This window comes from Schistocerca gregaria, chromosome 3, assembly GCF_023897955.1.
Source record: "Schistocerca gregaria isolate iqSchGreg1 chromosome 3, iqSchGreg1.2, whole genome shotgun sequence".
Classification (NCBI taxonomy): Eukaryota; Metazoa; Arthropoda; class Insecta; order Orthoptera; family Acrididae; genus Schistocerca; species Schistocerca gregaria.
In genome coordinates, this window is record NC_064922.1 from 528,164,551 (window position 1) to 528,182,966 (window position 18,416).

The window sequence follows — 18,416 nt, forward strand, 5'->3', positions numbered from 1 at the left end:
TAAGGGTAGCCAGACGTCTGCAAAATATCCTATGAAGCTAAAGTTAACGACAGTGGAAATGTAGGTAGACAGATGTAAATAGTAACTGTGTGGGGCAAAAGCGCAAATATGCCGATAAGGAAACAACGTGGAAAAAATGCAAATAAATATATGACTGCCACAAAACTAGCTAAAATTTGTAAACATCGACAATCACGAGGGAAATGACTGTCGATGTGTGTTAAGTGATGAAACAGCAGATAAAACAGTACATTCACGGAATGAGGCAGACAAACAGTTGCAAACCTAGGCGGCAGAAGAAGGAGAAGATGGATACTTACAGAAATCAGTACCAAGTTTTACACTGAGGTAGTAAAAAAGTATCTCATTTCAGTAAGGTGTCGCTGGTGCATACCATAGTAGTTACCAAACATCATATTGTTTCTTGTGTAGAACTCTCGAAATTATCTACAGACTGAATGCTGTTATGTATAAGGGAGAAGCCTATAATGTCCAAATTCGTTCCTTATCCTTATTCAACTGACAATGACTGGGTGATGTTTTACTAATAAAAATACCATCACTCAAGAGATAAAAGAGATCTTCCATTAACTTCAGCACTTCGACTGCTAGGCTACCAGTTGCAGTCTCTTGTGAATGCTCGTGTATTAGTTGATATACAAGAAACACATAGAACTGACTTTCTAAAAATACTTTTGCTTGATTTACTGTTGGAAGTTCCGCCAAATTCAGTGCAATAACACTTACATTGACACGTGCTTTCTCGCATACTTATTTGATATTTTACTGCCACCTGTGACAAATTGTTTTTAATTAATCTTAACAAATCATTGACTTCCTGACATGATTTTTATTCCCAGATCAGGAAAATTATTATTATTATATACATCATCTAAAACCCAAAGACATCTGTAGATCAAAATGAGAAGCTTTCCATGTTCTTGGTATGATATCTTAGTCTTTATATTATTATTAAGTGTGATTTTATTGCAATAAAGAGTGAATGGATATGCAGGGAATATCATGTTTGTTCTTTTTTTAATTCAGATGGAAGACAATAAATCAGTCGTTATTGCTAATAAGCTGATTTTATTTTTTTGTTAAATATAGGTGTGTCAATCAAGGACTGTTTATTTGTAATAAAAGGCGGGAGCTGCGTGGTACGCGGCAGCGACTGCAGGGGCAGCGGCAACGACGGGGGCGGCGGGGGCCACGGCGAGTCCGTTGAAGTTCTGCGCGATGTACTGCGAGCTGTGCGCCGTCACGACGGCAGGAGCGGGGGCGGCGTAGGCCACGGGGGCGGCGGCAACCAGGGGCGCGGAGTAGGCCACTGGGGCGAGGCCGGCCTTGGGGGCGGCGCTCACGCAGCAGGCGGCCACGACGACGATCAGCACAAGCTGTAGCAGATGTAAATGGAAAGATACAGAAAGTGATCGCAGTCCGAGAAAGCACTAACCACTCTACAGCTGAACTACTGCTTTAACACTGTTCCGAGTATTCAGAATGAAAATACAAGAAAGATATTGTCTTATAGGAGCTGCATCAGAATGAACATCATGAACAGATACGGGGTACTGTAGCAATTTTCACTCATAACATTAGTAGCCAAGTCTTATCATAAGCAAAATTCGTGAGGTAAGATGTTTACATTCAGAAATTTTACGTACGTCACCTGATGAATGAGATTTTACACTCTGCAGGGGAGTGTGCGCTAATATGTAACTTCCTGGCATATTAGAATTGTGTGCCGGTCCGAGAATTGAACTCGGGGCCATTGCCTTTCGCGGACAAGTGCTCTAGCAACTGAGCTACCCAAGCACGACTCATGACCTGTCCCCATAGATTTACTTCAGCCCGTACCTCGTCTCCTACCTTCCAAACTACACAGAAGCTCCCCCGCGAAACTTGCATAACTAGCATCCCTGGAAGAAAGGATATTGCGGAGACATGGCTTTGCCACAGCCTGGGGGATGTTTCCAGAATGAAATTTTCACTCTGTAACGGAGTGTACACGGATATAAAACTTCCTGGCAGATTAAAACTGTGCCAGACCTATGCCTCTCTGGAGCAAGTTCTCTACCAACTGAGTTACCTTAGCACGACTTATGAGGAGAGCTTCTGCGAAGTTTGGAAGGTAAGAGACGAGGTACTGGTGGAAGTGAACCTGTGGGGGCGGGTCGTGAGTCGTAATTGGGCAATTCAGCTGGTAGACCACTTGCCCACGAAAGGCAAAGGCCCCGAGTTGGACTCTCGGTCCGCCATACAGTTGTAATCTGTCAGGAGGTGTCACATTACTTGGTGATGGTTCCTATGAGATCGTGAACCACATACCTTGATAAATCTAATTTGCCAATTGAGGAGTTTAAGTTCTCCTATTACTTTACATCCCTTAAAGACGATTCCTATGAGATGTTTTAACCACTAATATTTCCATTGCGATGTTATTAGGCTACCAGAAAATGGAAAAAAAATGTATAAATTTTTTATTAAAGTTCAGTTGCTCATCAAACCTTGAGGTCACTTAAGAGTTGTACGGCATATGTGACCTTAATATGAGTAATCATATTTGATTTACCACACAGTAATATTTCGGTACGATGGTCATACAGGATTTGTAAATAATTTAGACATGTCGGAACGCTCTGGATGAAAACATTTTATCCCATTTAGAACTATTTTCAGCAAACAGCGTTTCACAGTTTGAAAGATGATTTAGTAGAAAAGATCGCTGTACCAAAAAAATTTCCGTCACTTGTGAGACATCTGATGTACCTCACTGTGTAAGTGTATGGTACTGTAATGGTTATGTGTAGACAGTGTTGCTCCTCTCACGAACACAGCAGAATATGTCAATCAGAACCATTAGCAAAAGTTTCTTACCAGAAAGTCCATGAGCTAGGAAACTGGTTGCTGTCACATACCTCTGACAGAGCAGTGAAATACAGGGTCGATTTATGTATGGCACAATGTCGTCTGTAGCCATGCGTGCTGATGCTACACTGATGTTAAGTGATAATCATTCATGTATGCGGCTTGCACCATTATGAAGCAGACTGAAAAAATGCGTTATTCGGTAACATATTGCATCAATTCCTGTCGTTATTGGATCTACATGATAATTAGGACTCGCCCACAGGTTTGTTTGAAGGTAAAATGTCGTTGTGGTTTACGTCGTTTCTGTTAATTAAACATTCATTTCTGAACAATCTCTTAAGCAATACACGAACACTTGTCACTATGGGTATGAACGCTCGAAACTATCACACAGAGAGGTAGAACTGAACACAGACTGCATCGTATCGTTCAAGATATTAGCTTCCGCACAGTATTTCATTACATTCAGCAGTTTTGAAACTCCGTGTGATAATATTGTTCCTTTAGCAGATGCAGCCAGCCTTCTTGCCACAGAACATAACCTTCGACTAGTGTCTACGGCTTATCGTTGGTTAACTCCATACGGTAATCTCTCAAGCCATTTCCCCACTTAAGGCATTTGCTTAAGAAGAATACATCAATGAAAGATGCAGCGTACTCTTTTGCGGAGGAACTGCTTTTGTAGCTGGACAATATTCGCACAGACACTTTCCTAATTACTTGAATTGATCTGGAAGATATCTAACATATTAGGTTGGAAGTAGTGTATATCATGTGTGTATCATGGAATCCGTACCACCGTATTACTGAGCAAGACGTAGTCGCAATAATCAATAATTAAAACACTTGCAATATGTTTCTTTATAAATTTACCATGGCTTTTAGGAAAAGCAGTGGTGTAATAGCTGACTAAGTGTGTAGCTGCAGAACACAGTTCTTGTTGCTTACTAAGCGCCGAGCAGCGCTAGACGTACCTTGAACATGTTGGCGACGTCTGAGTGGACAAGACAGTGCTCAGTGGCTGAAGCGGCCAGCTTTTATAAGGGGCTGCTAGCGCCGTGGCAGCGATGGGCCCAACGTTGGCAAGCGACCAGCGCCTTGCATCACACGAACACACATCTCTCCACAGCGAAGAGCTGCTTCACCTTGCTCCGTCACCTAACGGCCAGAACTAACCAGTGAACGAGTTACTTGTATTCGAAATATGATTAATTAATTGCTTCGTTTATCACCCATTACAAATCTGCTGGGTGCTACAGTTCCCGACTTTTCGTAGATTTCTGCCTTAGAAGTAGCGATACTTCCACAATGGACTGTTTTCAAATAACATGGCTGGATAGATAAGTCATTAAATTTAGCATGTTCTGTGTCAGTCACGCGAAATTTGAAGTCAACTGTGCTGTTTGAAGACGATACCAAAACTAGAAATCTTTGGGTAATAAACGAGATAATAAATTTAGTTGAGGAATGGAGAAAATATAAAATTAGTGCAAATTTTAAAAGAGAACAGAGACCTCTAAAACTGATATGACAGTCAGTGCTAATGGCAAAATAGGACTGGCTGGAGAAGCAAGGAGTCTGTAGAAGCATGCATGATTACTGGAAAGCTGGGTACTCTCTAATGGAAAATTAGAGAGACCATTGGAAGAAAGAGAAACACAAGCAACAAGTGCTCAAATTACAAGGTAGTACTGTGCCAAGGAACATAGGTTAAAAGCCATAAGCAATATACATATGATGCATACTATTATAACGAACATTAAGGAAGTCTCGTAGAAGAGGAGGTTGGTGACGATAATGTAGGAGCTATGATACGGTGAGAAAAAGTTAACAGAGCACTGAAACATCTGAATCGGAAGATCGCCCATGTAGTGGACAAAATAGCCTTACAGTTACTGAGATCCTTGTGAGATTCAACACACAAGTATTCCACTTCATATGCAGATTATGTGAGACCTGTGACACACCGTAAGATGACAAATATTTTGTAATACATTACACAAAAGGAAATTTAGGATATTAGATATGTTAATAATACCGAATTATCAGTTTAATAATTGTACCATGTGACATGGTGGTTTGTAACGTTACTATATCGCTGCAGGAGAAACAGTGCGCTGTAATCCAGCTTCGAATTCTAATAGTCCAGACTAGGAGCACCCTCTCCGCTGGCATGACAATGTCAGACCACACACGAGCGCTGCGACATCTACAACTGTCCGACGCCTTTGGTTCAGTCTCATCGACCATCCTCCATACAGTCCCGACTTGGCCCCATTAGATTTTCATCTGTTTCTAAAACTTAAAGAGCACCTTCGAGGACTACTTTACGATAGTGATGAATCAGTGCAAGCAGAGACTCCGTCAACAAAGTCAAATATTCTACAGTATCAACAAACTGGTTTCTCACTGGCATATATGTGTTCGTCGCCTTGGTGACTACGTTGAGAACTAAATAGGTAGACGTGAAGAATAATTAAGAGGAATATTAAAATCATTTGTTTCATTTAAAAATCTGTAAGAGTTTTCGCATTAAAAATTTCGGGGGCATCACCTTTTAGCACTTCCTTGTATACAGAACAAGACGTGAATAGTAAAACAAGAAGAGGTATTAATGTTCAGCGATAAGAAATAAAAGCTTTGAGGTTGTCCGATGACAATGAAATGTCAGTTGAATGGAGTGCACAATGGCTTGGAAACAGGTTAAGGAGGTACATAAACACAGTTAAACGAGGAATGTAGTTAAGTCAGGCGATGCTGGGGGAATTAGATTAGGAAATGAAACTCTGCAAGTTGAGTTATGCAATATTGTGTGGCGATGGTCAAAATAGAGAGAATATAAAATGCAGAATGGCAATAAGACTTTAAATGTAAATTGAAATATTGGCATCTATTCCCTGAAGGTAGTTGTCTGGAATATAATGCCCGTTTCACACGATGAACGAACTTGTAACCGATTGACTGCCAGTTGCGTGAAAGGCGGACTTCTATCGTGTGGACGGGGTCACTATTATGATCGCGTTAGTAGCAACGCGCGATATTTCTAGGCGTAAAAGAATAAAGCCAGTACTAAATTCGGCACAAGTGGCCTGACTGCGCATGCGCGAGCTAGTAGCTATCCGCTGTCATCACGTCTCTATAGAGTGTTAAGTCTGCCATATTGCATTCTGGTGCATTTACCGTATGTTGACTTTTGTTTCTGTTTTTGGTCGTTTCGTTGTGACAAGGAAGTTTCTGAGTAAGTGAATACTGTGCACTTTACGTAAATATTTTCACAGAAGTTTTTAAATCTTTGTAAATTTTCTCTAATAATTAGTGATTTGCTAATGTGAAATCACGACTTTGGCACTGTTGCCCTATTAGCGGTACGCTTGGTCTACGTTTATCATTTAAAGACGCTTCAACAAGATATTGTACGAGTTTATGGTTTTGGCCTAGTACGCTTGGAGTGCTACAGTAAAATAAAATCTTTCTTGAAGAATTTCGTTCGTTGTTTAAAAAGTGTTTAACCATACATATAAGAAAGTCGTTTTAGTTACACTATTTATAACTCAAGAACGGCTGGACCGAGTTGGCTGAAAATTGGTAGAGAGGTAGTTTAGAACCAGGAAACGGACAAACGATACTTTTTATTCCGTTCGACCACTATAAAACATGGTATAACAATAACGCATCTAGCATGGAATAACAAAACGCCCGAAAACGGGCGGGTTGCAGGTCTGGCCGTCTTGTCATCATTGTCATATTGTTTGCAGTTTTGCAATACGGAACTTCAGATTTCGTTTGCAAAGATTAAAAGCTTACTGAACTTAAAGGTTAAGGTCAAAGAATTTTGCATAATTGTTCATTTGTTAAGGAAAATTTCATCGTTAAATGCTTCGATTATTTGTAAAATACAGCTTATATATTGCCAAATAAAAAGGTTTTGTGGAAAGGAAGTTATATTGGTTGGTCCTCCCTTCCATGGTTTCCTTAATTCCAGTAAGTACCACGTATCACCTACATCCTTCGACACCATACGCCACGACCTTTTTCATTACGCCACAGTCTTTTCATGTCCTAAGTCTCGGTTATCACAGTATCTCTTGAAGGCTCATGTCGTTGATGCGTTGTTGACTCCATATTTCAGAGGACACTCGCGCTCCAACACGGGAAGAGGAACTCAGAAATACGGAAAAGCCACAAAATAATAACACAGGGCATTTCGGATATCATGAAAGAAATTCGCAAGGTGCACCTAATTTTGAAATGGAACCGCCGACACGACGTAACAATGACCGATATGCTAATCGCCGACACGATGATTTTAACTATAAGCTGTTCATTACTGGACGTAAATTCAAAACATTTAAGAATTCTGGCAACGACATTCATCCACAAGCGTGGCTCCATCAATTCTGTCGTTTTGTTTCCCAACTGGTCGTTGGAGCACAGGTTATAATTTATGTGTGGCTACTTGGAGAATGAACCAGCTGTAAGAATGCGATAGGTCATTCACGATTGCCACAGTGAAGGAGAATTTTATCATGCCTTCCTCTCAGCATATTGGTCTCAAGCTACACAAGACCGAGTAAAACATAGCATCTTAATGATGAAACATTTCGAACAATCTGAATTTTCCAGTCTTGTGAAATATTTTGAAGACATGTTGCACAAGAATCAATACCTGTCAAACCCATACAGCCCCTCAGAACTCATATGCATGTGCTTAATCAAATTGCCTGAACATTTACGACAAACTATTTTGGCAGGACGTTGTAAAGACGACATTGAAGCGTTTCAGGGACTGTTACAAGAACTGGAAATTGACACAGACAATCGCGGGACGCGAAAACAGGAATACAACAATTAAAGGTCACATCCGTCACAATTCTGCTATGACAGAAATAATAACTGGACACGACAAGGCTATTCTTACAACGCAAATCGTGAACAAAACAGATGCCACCCATATGACAACCACTGGCAGAGTAATAGTTACAGAGAAAGATCGCATTTCCATAGTAATGAATATAACAGAGACAATCATAGAAACAGACAAAATAGCAACCAGAACTATTATTAACATGGGAGACAGAATAACTTCAGAAGCAACGGTCCATCGTGCAGTGATAATTCAGGGAGAAATCCTCCACCACTTAACCGACAGGAAAGAAACTACAGAAACTACCGACATGACGACAGACGATATAATCGTTACGACAGATTTGAATTGCATCAGAGCTGGCGAGATTCAAACAGAGCAGGGCACTCTCGACAAGGTGAATTTGTAGAAGTTAGGTCTCCTAGTTCCTATAACGACGCGCCACAACAAAGAGACAGACAATGACTCGCACCGCAGGCAGCCACGTGCGCCCTCTGTCTCCGAGAAAAATAACGTAAGACACTAGCCTTGTGAAAAATTTTAGCATTCATTACCGGCGTATACGACATGATAATTCCGTTGAAGCTCGAGCTTTGCATAGTAGGAAGAGTAAAGGCTTGCACCACATTTCACATGTAAAACCGTTTATTGAAAGATAATCTGCTTTTTAACTTTGTCTTTGCCATAAAAATTTCACTTCACGCTACTAGTACAATATATCACACTGAGAAACTGTTGACTTGCAACAATGTTTTGAAGTCAATTATCCAGTCTAGTACCTAGGAACATTTTTAAACAGAAATTTGCATTGTTATAGTGAACAGACGACACAGTGTTCTTATTTGTACATTCTTGCTTGTTAGTTGCACGATTACGTAAGGACTATCAGGCTTACATACTTAGAACATATACTGGTACTGCTAATGAGATTTTAATGCAACATTTTGGTTTATTTGAAAATACATCATGGATTTAAAGAACTTTCTGTGAGATACCAGATGACACAGTGGTTAGTTTAAGTGACAGCTACACGATTCTACCGAGACGCTACTAATGAGTGACAATTTACTATATTGCTTTTGCGGTGTATCTGTTTTATATCTGCACAGTTTTTCTGTATTATTCTGGAATGTAAAACTTGTTTTAGTAGTAACTTTTGTGATATAGCTACAACGAGGGAGCCTTTTTCGTAGCACAACAATACGTTACATTATAGTACTTTCTTGATCACTTTTGTTTATGATGAGGTAAGTACAATGACTTCAGCAGAACTTTGCTTACAGAGGACGATAACTACGACACTTCCACATAATTCTCTTACAGCAAGACGCACTTTTAGCGCTACAGTACTTGTATTTGAGTGATTAATTTTGTACTAAAACATTTATTTTTAAAGATATTTGAAGTACAATGATACAAAGGTTTTCTGTGATACATTTCATTCCATTGCTGTAATCTGTAACACCTGAGGATATAATTACATTAATCCTCAGGGGGTACACGCTTACTTTGTGTACCATGTGTTTGGCAAGCACAAGGAGCACTAGCTAATATGGTATTTGCTTATACAACTTTACACATTGGTACCATATTTCTCTAACACAGAATTACGCAGCTATCTGATCATTTAACTGAGAGAGACAAATATTTATTGTACTACATCAGTGACAGATGTTTACGTAATTACACAGTTGGATAACTTCACACTTATGAAATTGTATTATGTCTGTACTTAGTGAAATGTTCATATTTTTTCGGAACCATTGTGATTCTATGAGAGCTTTGAATGATGTATTTGGTATGGGATCATGATTTTTAAAGTGCGTTTGAGGTAGATGGCACTTCTGACATTAGCAGAGAATTTTTTTTAGGTTTTGAAATTATTGCAGAAAGCTACTACGTTTTTGAGATTTGGCTGAGGTTTTATGATGTTATGATGACGATGTGTATTACGCTGTTGCGGTATGTTTATGATCAATAAGCTGATGCTATACGATCAATCTTATTAAGCTATGTATTTATTATGATGAAATATTGAAGTGTCGACGCAAGACTGACGTGTCGACAAATATGTGTATGTGTAATAAGGATTTTGTTTCTACACATATGTAACGCAAATTCTCGACCTGTGAAATTTTTTATATGAGACTGTCACTGTAGCGAAAAAAGATATTTCGCTAAGAAAGGTAAGTGACCGTGACGTAATGAGTTGTGAGCGGCCAGGTGTGCCAGCCGCCCTGAGAAAAAGTCAGTGTGTGCCTTTCAGAGGCACAGGTGGGAAAAAAAGGAGAGACCATTAACCCTCGCTATTGACATCCTTTGGAGAAAGCTTCGCAAATACGACACGCTCATTACTTGGAAACATATCATACTTTGTGCTACTTATTGAAATGCTTATGAACTGATGGGAAATATTCTTACATCTGCACCTCTGATTATGACAAGTGTCTTTCTACGACAGTTGAGAGAACTTCTACTGACTTATGAAATGCCATATAGCTATTGAATGATGTTTCTATTCTTTGCTTTGCGTAATTGTTTATTTCATTTGATATCTGGTTTCCAGCTGTGTTGTAGCATTGGTTTTATAAAATAAAATTAAATGCATTTGCTAATGTGAACACTTTCTGTCAACAGATCTATGTAATAATCATTTTATGATCTACGTTCTTCGAAAATGGAGCACTTGGAAAGGAAAGAACAAGAAGAAGGGATTAATAACAGTTACTGAATACTTAATTTTTTTTCAACTACTTGGTAATATCTTTTGTAGAATTAGTTTTGTGGTGCACGACTTTAATCACATAGATATTAATATGTGAATAGACATTTCTCTTTTCTGCATTGTTGTCTTTACTGTAATATTTTTTCTGCTTGAGCTTTGTCATGTTAAGATATAAGTTATTGCATTTGCTGCTGTCGTTTGCCAGGCACGGTGTTACTGAATTTCACTTTGTATTACTCTGTTAAGCTAGTTTTCCTACTGATTTATTTTTCTTGTTGCTGCACATTGGCTTATATTAGTTGTAATGTCGCATTGCTTGTTAATTTAGACTTACTGTAGCTTGCTTTGACAATTTCCATTTCTTTAAATTCCTGTTTGTATTAATTGTTTTGTGCTGCTGTATTGCCTCCTCCCTTACTTTTGCATCTGAGCTAAGTAGATTTAAGTTAGCTTAAGACGGGTAGACTATGTAAGAGAACGAGTTGTGATGAATTGGAAGAAATGCATTGAGAAGCTATAAGAAAATGGTTTGGCCAAAAAACTATTTTGAAAGAGGATATGAACAAAAAAGTAGGGTTTAGAGACAACACGTTTAGGTAGGATTTTCTTGAAAATAAATGATGAGCTAAGATAATGGAAAATAAATAATGAGGTAAGAAATATGTGAACATATAAATACAGAAAGCTTGCTTGGATAGGTTGTTTTGGTGGAAACAAATGCTCAAATAAGATGAAAGATATATGGAATGAAGTTTTAGGTTGGACTGCAGTACCAAATTTACACTGATCACGAACCCTGTCTTTCCCTTTGTATTATTCCGCTATGTGTTTATGTACCCTTGTGAATTTGTCTTCTTCCTGTTTTTATGAGTTTAGCTAATAAGATTTATGTTGTAGAATTTTTCAAATACTATGTTATTTTCTTTGTAAAGATGTTTAGACATTATTAATCCTGCTCTGTTTCAATGCTCACGTGTGAAAATGTTTTGAAAACTATTCTCATTATTTTATGTTTTACTTATGTCATAATTCCTGTAACACTGATGTATATGTTTATTTCTATTCTTTTGTAAAGCCTATACTACTGCAAATATTGTCTGTATTACTATGTTCTTTAATGATATATTATGTACCTTTGTAATTGTATTCTTATGTTGTAAATTTATAACTGTATAGACACCAGTTCTTCAAATCAAGTTTCATTTCACTGCACACATTTCTGTTGCTCATAGTAGATGGACAATATGTGAGAAGTAGGGACTGATAGTGTTTGCATGTGTGTTAATAATTCAGCATTGCTGGTTCTAAGGAAATTTCAAAAAAAATTGTGAGTACACAAGTGGTGGTTCATGGACTTGCTATATTCTCCGCAAGACTCTTCGATGGTGATTGTGCACCTGCACAGTCGCAACAGATGGCTACTGACCGTCTCTACAAGGTCTACAGTGGGTCTGCACCTTTGATGACCCACCAATACCATTATTTCTACAAGGACTGCAGTGGGTCTGCACCTCTGGAGGCCCGCTAATACCATACTCTCTACCAGGACAACAGTGGGTCTGCTCTGTGATGACCTGACAAACGATATCCTTCGACTGACTCTGCGGTGGATTTGCTCTTTTGTGGCCCATTACCTGTCAGTACTGTCTTTCTATTGGAAGGACAACACTGCTTCTTCAAGACTGCATGGAAATCCACTACTTCCATGTGCATTATCTTTTACTGCTCAGACATTGAGGAAAACACTGCTATTTTACTGTGATGAACGATCAGGACTGTCTTTATGGACTGTGAGAAAATTGTAGCTTTTGACAAACATTGTATCATTAAGTGTGTGCATTTGATTTCTTCCTTATTGTAATATAATTATAAAAATTTTAACAAATATGTATTGGCCACTGCCCAAAACATACTGTAAAATTTTTGTGGGAACATGGGGGCTATGTAAGTAGGCTGTTTAGGTTTTTTTTATTGGTAACGCCATGTAGCGCTCTGAAAATGACTGGCTGTGCTGTGTGCAGTCTGTGGCTGGTATGCGTTGTTGTCTCCATTGCAGGGTTGGGCAGCTTCAGTTGTCTGTTAGAGGCGCGTAGCCTTGCGCAGATGGAGTTGGGCCGCCAGCAGTGGTGGATGTGGGAAGAGAGATGGCGGAGTTTTTAAATTTGTAAGAATGGATGTCATGAACTGATATATATTATAACTATAAGGTAAATACAGTTTGTTCTCTATTAAAATCTTTCATTCGCTAACTATGCCTATCAGTAGTTAGTGCCTTCCGTAGTTTGAATCTTTTATTTAGCTGGCAGTAGTGGCGCTCGCTGTATTGCAGTAGTTCGAGTAACGAAGATTTTTGGTGAGGTAAGTGATTTGTGAATGGTATAGGTTAATGTTAGTCAGGGCCATTCTTTTGTAGGGATTTTTGAAAGTCAGATTGCGTTGCGCTAAAATTATTATGTCTCAGTTTAAGCACAGTCTTGTATAATTTTTCAAAGAGGACGTTTCATAATCTGCTATTAAATTTTCTAAGCCATCTAATTATTTCTAACATAAATAAGTATACTACTCAGGTTTTTCGTGGTGGGAAAACTTTTCATAAATAAGCCAGCCGGTATTAGGTGGAAGAACAAAAGCAATATAAAAAATAGAACCTCAGTATTGCAGTAACTATGTTCTTATCATAAATATTGGTCTGAGTGAAGCTGCTCATGTACCACCAGGATAAAAAAAATATAAAGAAAACCGTGGACAGTAGAGGGCGTATGAATGAAAACAGTGACTTATTTAACACTTCTGTGAGAATTATACTACCCTGCTTAAAAATAAAGAAAAAGATTTCCTGGGGTCCGGATTTCCCACGATCGTGACTTGTTGCCACCTGTGGGACTCCATTGTGAACTTACTAACACCAGCCGTTTTTCGTTTCTCGCCAATGCTTCTGAGTGTTGCGGCGTTGTGTAATTTTAGAACATGTTATGTTGTGGCGTCGTTTCGTCAGGATAGTCAGTTTTTCATAACATTTCGTATTAAAGGTGAGTTTTAACTATATATACATTATGGAAACATATTAATATATTTCTTTAAACAATGGACAATCCAGGATGGAAGGTAACAGTACTGCGAGGAGGATAGTTGCTACTCACCATGTAACGGAGTGCTGAGTCGCAGATAGGCACAACAAGCCAGAGACTGTTGTCATGAGTGTGTGTGTGTGTGTGTGTGTGTGTGTGTCGGCATAGGCTTATTTCACATCTATCCGGCACCCGGCAACCGGCACCGGCAAACCGGTTGTGAGGGCGAGGCGCTTACGGGACGTTTCACACCTGCCCGACAGCCGACGGGCAACATCAGTGATTCTGAAGTAGAATGTGATTTTTGTGCCAGTGGCTATTTTCATAGCTGGAATGAACCGGTTCATGCCACATCAGTACAGTCGTGCGAACCATGTGCTTATGTGCATGAGGAATGTGCGGAGGACCTGTCTTAAGTAGATACTTTTCAGATACTATAGATGATACATGGACTCAAGATCTTATCAGTGACAGAGACAGGTGTCATTCAGTATAATGTGATGCTTCAAAACATGTTTTCAATGACGATGACAATGAACCATGCTACTCTTCAAAACTTTTTGATGTCAATATTTTGAGCATAATCATAAAAGAAACAAATAGATATGCTACTCAGAATAGAGCTCTATATAGGGCGAATATTGATACAACAAAAAGGTGGAATCCTACAAATATTAGGGAGATGCAGGCGTTCATTGGATACCTTATTATTAAGGGCATTCATAAACATCCAGCACCGCCAAATTTTTGGAGTTCGTATCCAGTTCTCAGAGTTGATGCTGTGGCAGAAGTAATGAACAGTAAGAGATTGTTGAAAATATCCATTGCAGCAACAACGACAATCAGAAACGTCGAGACCACCCTCAGCAGGACAGCCTTCACAACCTGCCACCTCTCCTAACAATAGAGATTTACAAAGTAAATTACGACCACTCCTCTTCTCCTTCTGTAGACGAGAGCATCACTGCATTCAAAGGTCGCTCTACTATGAGGCAGTGCATGCCGATGAAACCTATCGAGAGGGGATAAAAATGTGGTGTTGATGCGACGCAGACACAGGGTACGTACTGAATTTCGATTACTGGAAAATTAAAAGAAAGCAAAGATACTCAGTAGGGAAAAGGATAGTCCTAAAACTAACACAGTATGCGCATTTGAAGGCAGCAAATGCGTTGTTTGATAACATTTTTACATCATGAAAGCTGACGTCTATCTTACTGAACAAAGGAATTTAGTCCTGTGGAACTGTCGGAGTGAACCGCAGCTGCCTCCCTTCCATGGTGAAAGATAATAGTACGTTATCAAGAGGAGAATTTCACTTTCAAATAAAAGGTGCCATCTCAGCTGTGAAGTGAAAGGACAACCGTGCTGTCACTTTGCTGTCTGCGTTTCATGATCCTCGAGGGACAACAATAGTCACTCACAAGCATAAAGATGGGACACGGTCACTTGTATTCTGCCCATTAGTTGTGGCTGATTATAATAAGAGCATGGGTGGAGTTCACAGATTCGACCAGCTAATAGAAAGATACGCTGTAGGTAGTCGATCTGTCAAATGGTGGCATATAATTCTTTATTTCTTGATTGATCTCGCCATAGTGAACAGCTTTTTTTTTTCTTGTGGAAGATTCACAAACGCTCTACAACAAACAAGGATCAGTTAACAAAACATGCTTCAAATGGCTCTGAGCACTATGGGACTTAACTTCTCAGGTCATCAGTCCCCTATAACTTAGAACTACTTAATAACCTAAGGACATCACACACATCCATGCCCGAGGCAGGATTCCAACCTGCGACCGTAGCGGTCGCACGGTTCCAGACTGTAGTGCCAAGAACCGCTCGGCCACTCCGGCAGGCGACCAGTTAACACTTCGTTTCAAAGTAGCACAACATTTCATTGCTGGATATTCAAATACGAAACGTCGAGGCAAAATACCTTCATACCTTGCAAGAAAGGGAGTAGTTCCTGTGGACATCAGGCTATCACAGATTTGAAACCATCATTCTATTTTGGGAAGCAGTTATATGAGATCAGCAGTAAGCAGATTGAACACTGATCTCGGTAAACATGCACAGCTAGTAATTTCCATTGAGCGTGGATCCATCAGTTTCATAGGAAATAATTTGTTTTTATTCAATAGTGTGTTATTTTCAACTCATGCTGTCATTTTACGAGAAAATAACAATGAATAATTAAAAGAAAGTTCGTATTGTCATCATCTTCCCTCACGACGAAAATTTGCAGTGGGAAAAATACTCATATTTTCCCACTTACTGGTATGAGTCAACTGTAGTTTGTAAACTAAATCGAGTTGCAAAATTGTAATTACCCACTAATTGCAATACTATGTCATACTTAACATAATTCAGTATCCTTTCCAATCTAATTGTTCCACGAAAGGGGTTAAGTTTACGAAATAATGACAAGTAGCTGATAAATCTTACACAAAAACGACAAACACCAATCGGATGAGAAAGAGTGTTTGATAGGTAAAGCATACGTTGGGGTGGAAGCTATTCAATTTATCTTTTCAAACGCATTCTGACTTCGTCTACATGAACCCTCTAGGAGGCCCAACTCTATTCAACTGGAATTAACTACGATCAACTATCCACATGCTATTGATCACCTAAGGGCAATGATCAGTGAATATCAATTGACAACCCTACGCCAGTACAGCAGTACTTCACCCTTTCATCTTGATTCAGGCTGCAGCAGAAAACGGCGCTCTGTTGACGAGGAGCGGTCTCTGCGGCAGCTGTAATGTTTTGACTCGTTCTGGCGTTCTGATTATCAGAGCGTTTGAAAATTCCCTATCAGACACGTGAAATCCTGTCAGATTCCAGTGTGAGGTGTATCAATTCGCTGGCCTGGCCAAATCATTCTGACTCACACGCAAAAGGATGCATGCTGGAATTGTCAAACACAAGGAGCCAACTCAGGAAGAATAAGTTCTCATGACACATGATATGTATGAAATCGTATGCAGTTCCACTGTTGGAACATTTGGAATCTGCCACAGGTTCTTAGTCCACCACAACATACAGACCACAAGTGTCACCCAGTAGGGAAAGACCTGAAGTCTGCACCAGGGGAGGACCAGAAGACGAAGAAACTAAATAATCATGATCACTTTCCATCAAGCCCCAATACAGGAGAGGAACTAGCGAAACGAGACTGCCCCCACATTGCAAAAGCCAATCGATTCGATATTCTAGTGACTGAATCTCTCCCCTTGACTGTTCTGTTGACCTAGTAGCCAATCAAGACATAACGCTGAGTCTCCCACGTAGGGGTAGCAAGGCTTTACTTTGCATATCGTGAAAGGAGTCAATCAGAAACATAAAATCTCTCTTGCGTGTAAAAAGTAGATTATAAATTAGTAAGGAGTCGTTCTCACTGTAGGCATGGTCATGATTTAGCAAAAAATATTTACCTAGATGAGACCTCAATCCCTCATTTATGGAAGTATCTAAACTTTCTGGGCTGTAGTATTCCAATTTCAAAAAGAAGGCTGTTGAGCTTCGCGGGCATTCATGTCCCTAAAATAAATGTTTTTGCCACCTACTAAAAGATTATGCCGTCTTCCTGGCATCAGTGTGGAGTTTACAGTCCCGCTTCCACTAGACATGTACTCCAGCCACACTGCCCATATTATCCCAGCTTCTGAGAATGCACAGAGTCTTATGACCTTTCCACCATTAGCGCAAAATCTAAATTTAGAGCAATCTCTCTCAAATGGGTTCTTCATCCACTTTCCACCAACTCAACCCCTTTCACAATGGACTGCTGCCTGTCCTGGGTAAAATGCTTTGCAAACCAGCGTCCTTCCATCTGACCTAAATGGGAAAGAGGAAAGGTATTCGTTTTGTTATTTTAGTACACCAGTGTAAATGGTGTTAACACAAAATAAACATTTAAATGACATGTGAAACACAGTGAGACATTACACAAAACAGAAGACAAAATAAAAACATGAGTCAGTTTCAAAAATTGATTTTAATATTAGTGTATCTGTTGTTTGTTATCCTTTGTCAATCTAAAATTTTAGATAAGAGTGAACTTGCACCCCTGTACACATCTGAAAAAGATTTTGTCCCTCATCACCAACATAGTAGGAAAGAAAAGTGAAAAACTACATTTCACCTAGTAAAATAAAAACATCAAGGCACACAAAAGTAAGAAAAAAGGACACAAATGTATTTTAAGTCTTGTGCTGCTCTCTTCCAAGAGTCTTTAGAGAGTCCAAGAACTAAGTATACATTAATCATGCAAATAAATGTAGCACTACACTCATGAAATGTGTAACAGTTTGATGTGGCAGCTGAAGGGGGTGAGCTGGTGCTAATAGATGGGTGCTACTTCACTTAACGTCATCAGTGGTGGCACTGAAGTCTGTGGCTGCACCTGTCTTCTGTGAATGTTAGCAACAGGTAGGCATCTGTACCACTGACATCAAGAAATGGTGTAGCCCTTGTTGATCACAGTCCACCAGCAGCAGTTGTCAATGTTGTGGTGAGTGCCAGGAAATGTCAATGCTTGTTTCGACCTCTCTAGTCATACCTTTCTTCACCGGCAGCGACATTTCCTTCAAGTCCGCTCCCTTGAGACTCCTGCATCAAACAGCTGTGGCCTAGGTGGTTGCATGACGTCTGGGTGAACCTGCATTGCATGCTGGCTGCAAGCAAGTCTCCCCTACTGATGCGCCATAGTGTATTGAATTCCTTTCCCTCTCCGTTGATGGGAGTGAAGGGATGATCAGGACTCTGTGCACACCTCTATCGTCTGTGGACTACCCCACTGTAGTAGTCACGTCAGCCGGCTGCCGCCCCTGTCACCTCAGGGGAAGGAGAATGGGGATGGGTTGCCTGTAACTAACAG

At 39.7% G+C, this 18,416-nt stretch overlaps 3 protein-coding genes across 3 annotated transcripts in view; all 3 read right to left on the minus strand.

Moving 5' to 3' along the window:
* Positions 1 to 18,416, minus strand: part of LOC126355153 (cuticle protein 16.5-like) — a 170,560-nt gene that overhangs the window by 142,968 nt on the left and 9,176 nt on the right. The window lies entirely within an intron of this gene.
* The window catches only part of LOC126355155 (cuticle protein 16.5-like), a 78,332-nt gene that overhangs the window by 23,527 nt on the left and 36,389 nt on the right, over positions 1 to 18,416 (minus strand). The window lies entirely within an intron of this gene.
* LOC126355156 (cuticle protein 16.5-like) lies at positions 831 to 3,883 on the minus strand. Its single transcript, XM_050005363.1, has 2 exons — positions 3,849 to 3,883; positions 831 to 1,397 (listed from the first exon to the last, which is right to left on the minus strand). The coding sequence occupies exons 1-2, from the start codon at positions 3,855 to 3,857 to the stop codon at positions 1,131 to 1,133; spliced, it is 276 nt and encodes a 91-aa protein (XP_049861320.1). The 5' UTR covers positions 3,858 to 3,883; the 3' UTR covers positions 831 to 1,130.